Below are 1,598 nucleotides of genomic sequence, written 5' to 3' on the forward strand. Positions count from 1 at the left end.
GCTATTTTGCTACTAAGTTCTAATAGGCCGATCTCACTTAAAATTGGTCTAGGAATGATCAGCTCATGGTCCTGACAAAGTTAAGTTAACATTATACTATTTTTTACTCAAATTGGTACATATTTCAACAACAAAAATAAATACTATAGACTCAGGTGACCGTTAAGGCCCATGGGCCTCTTGTTTGTGGTGTATTGGACATTGGCATACAACTGTATTTCATTTGTAATATATATTCTGCCAAGACAATGTATAGATATAGCTTCGCTTTTATGTTTTTTCTTACAGGACCTATCTGCTCCGGATCGACTGATGGGCATTCGCATCAAATATCTGCCCAAAGGCAGTGTCAACTTCACACATGTCCGTCCAGAGAAATACATAGGCACCATAGAACGTGAGCCTGCTTTAAACACAAGTCCAAGTACGGTCATTCATGGACATTTCAATATACTGACAACAGATCTGCATTACGTGTTACAGGGCTTGGCATTCACTCTCCAACTTTACAACAATATCATTTATTTGGACCATATTTCAAAGATTTCTTGGATAAGAAACATTCCAAGCTACATTAAAATTGGTTTAGGAAATAAAATTAATAAATAGAAGTATAGCTTTTAGATCAATACGTTTGTTATAAATGAAATGCCAAGCACTGTTAAATTTATTTGTTTAATATCTGATGTCTTCTATTGATTTAACCCAGAAGGATTGCTGCTAGGATTTTTTTTATACCAATGTCTCGTTACAAAATGCCATTTGTGAAAGTATTTGGTACACTTAGTAGGAGAATGAAAGTTGTTATCACTTCCCAATAAACAAAACTGAAGTCTTCACTATATTGGCCATTAGAAAAACTGCATTCTCATGTGCAATCCATTCAGTTGCCTAGTACAGAATGTAGTTAGAATGAAAACTGACAGTTGGAGTTTGATCTTGAAATTTTTGTTTTATCATTAGTCATACATTTATTTTCTTGCATGAAAGTTCTTCAATATTCTGTTTACTACTGTGGTAAAAAAATGATCCCAGTGCATGTTAAAGCTTGTCATACTTTGTTCCAAAATTATTCATGAAAATTACTGTTAAATCTTTTCGTACCGTTTTGGTGTGCATGCGACCAAATAAAACCTAGTTCCTGGTTGTTGTGTACACATGACAAGAGACTTTGGTGTTACTTGTCTTCTGATTAGCTGTTTATAGTACATGACAGTCATGTAGTCCAATAATTATCACTAAAACTCAAACCCATCCGTCGAAGAGAAAGATTTTGATAGGTGCAGATTACGCATTTTTAGGTCACCTGAGACAAAGTCTCAAGTGACCTATTGCGATCGCCTTTTGTCCGTCGTCGTCCGTCGTCCATTGTGCGTCCGTAAACAATTTACATTTTCGACTTCTTCTCCAAAATCCCTGAACCAATTTCAATGAAATTTTGCAGGGACCTTCCATGGACAAAGGTCAACAAAAATAGTTGCCGGTTTAGTCCTAAGCCCCCAGGGGCCTGAGGGGCGGGGCCAAAAAGGGTCAAATTGACTAAAATTTCAAAAATCTTCTTCTCCAAAACCCCTGAACCAATTTCAATGAAATTTTGC

At 36.2% G+C, this 1,598-nt stretch overlaps 1 protein-coding gene across 1 annotated transcript in view; it reads left to right on the forward strand.

Moving 5' to 3' along the window:
* Positions 1 to 1,598, forward strand: part of LOC110467178 (cold shock domain-containing protein E1-like) — a 19,605-nt gene that overhangs the window by 8,634 nt on the left and 9,373 nt on the right. The window contains exon 10 of the mRNA XM_021524148.1: positions 289 to 397. Within this exon, the coding sequence (XP_021379823.1) occupies positions 289 to 397 (109 nt within the window). The remainder of the gene's footprint in view (positions 1 to 288; positions 398 to 1,598) is intronic.

This window comes from Mizuhopecten yessoensis, unplaced genomic scaffold (genome assembly GCF_002113885.1).
Source record: "Mizuhopecten yessoensis strain PY_sf001 unplaced genomic scaffold, ASM211388v2 scaffold11165, whole genome shotgun sequence".
Classification (NCBI taxonomy): Eukaryota; Metazoa; Mollusca; class Bivalvia; order Pectinida; family Pectinidae; genus Mizuhopecten; species Mizuhopecten yessoensis.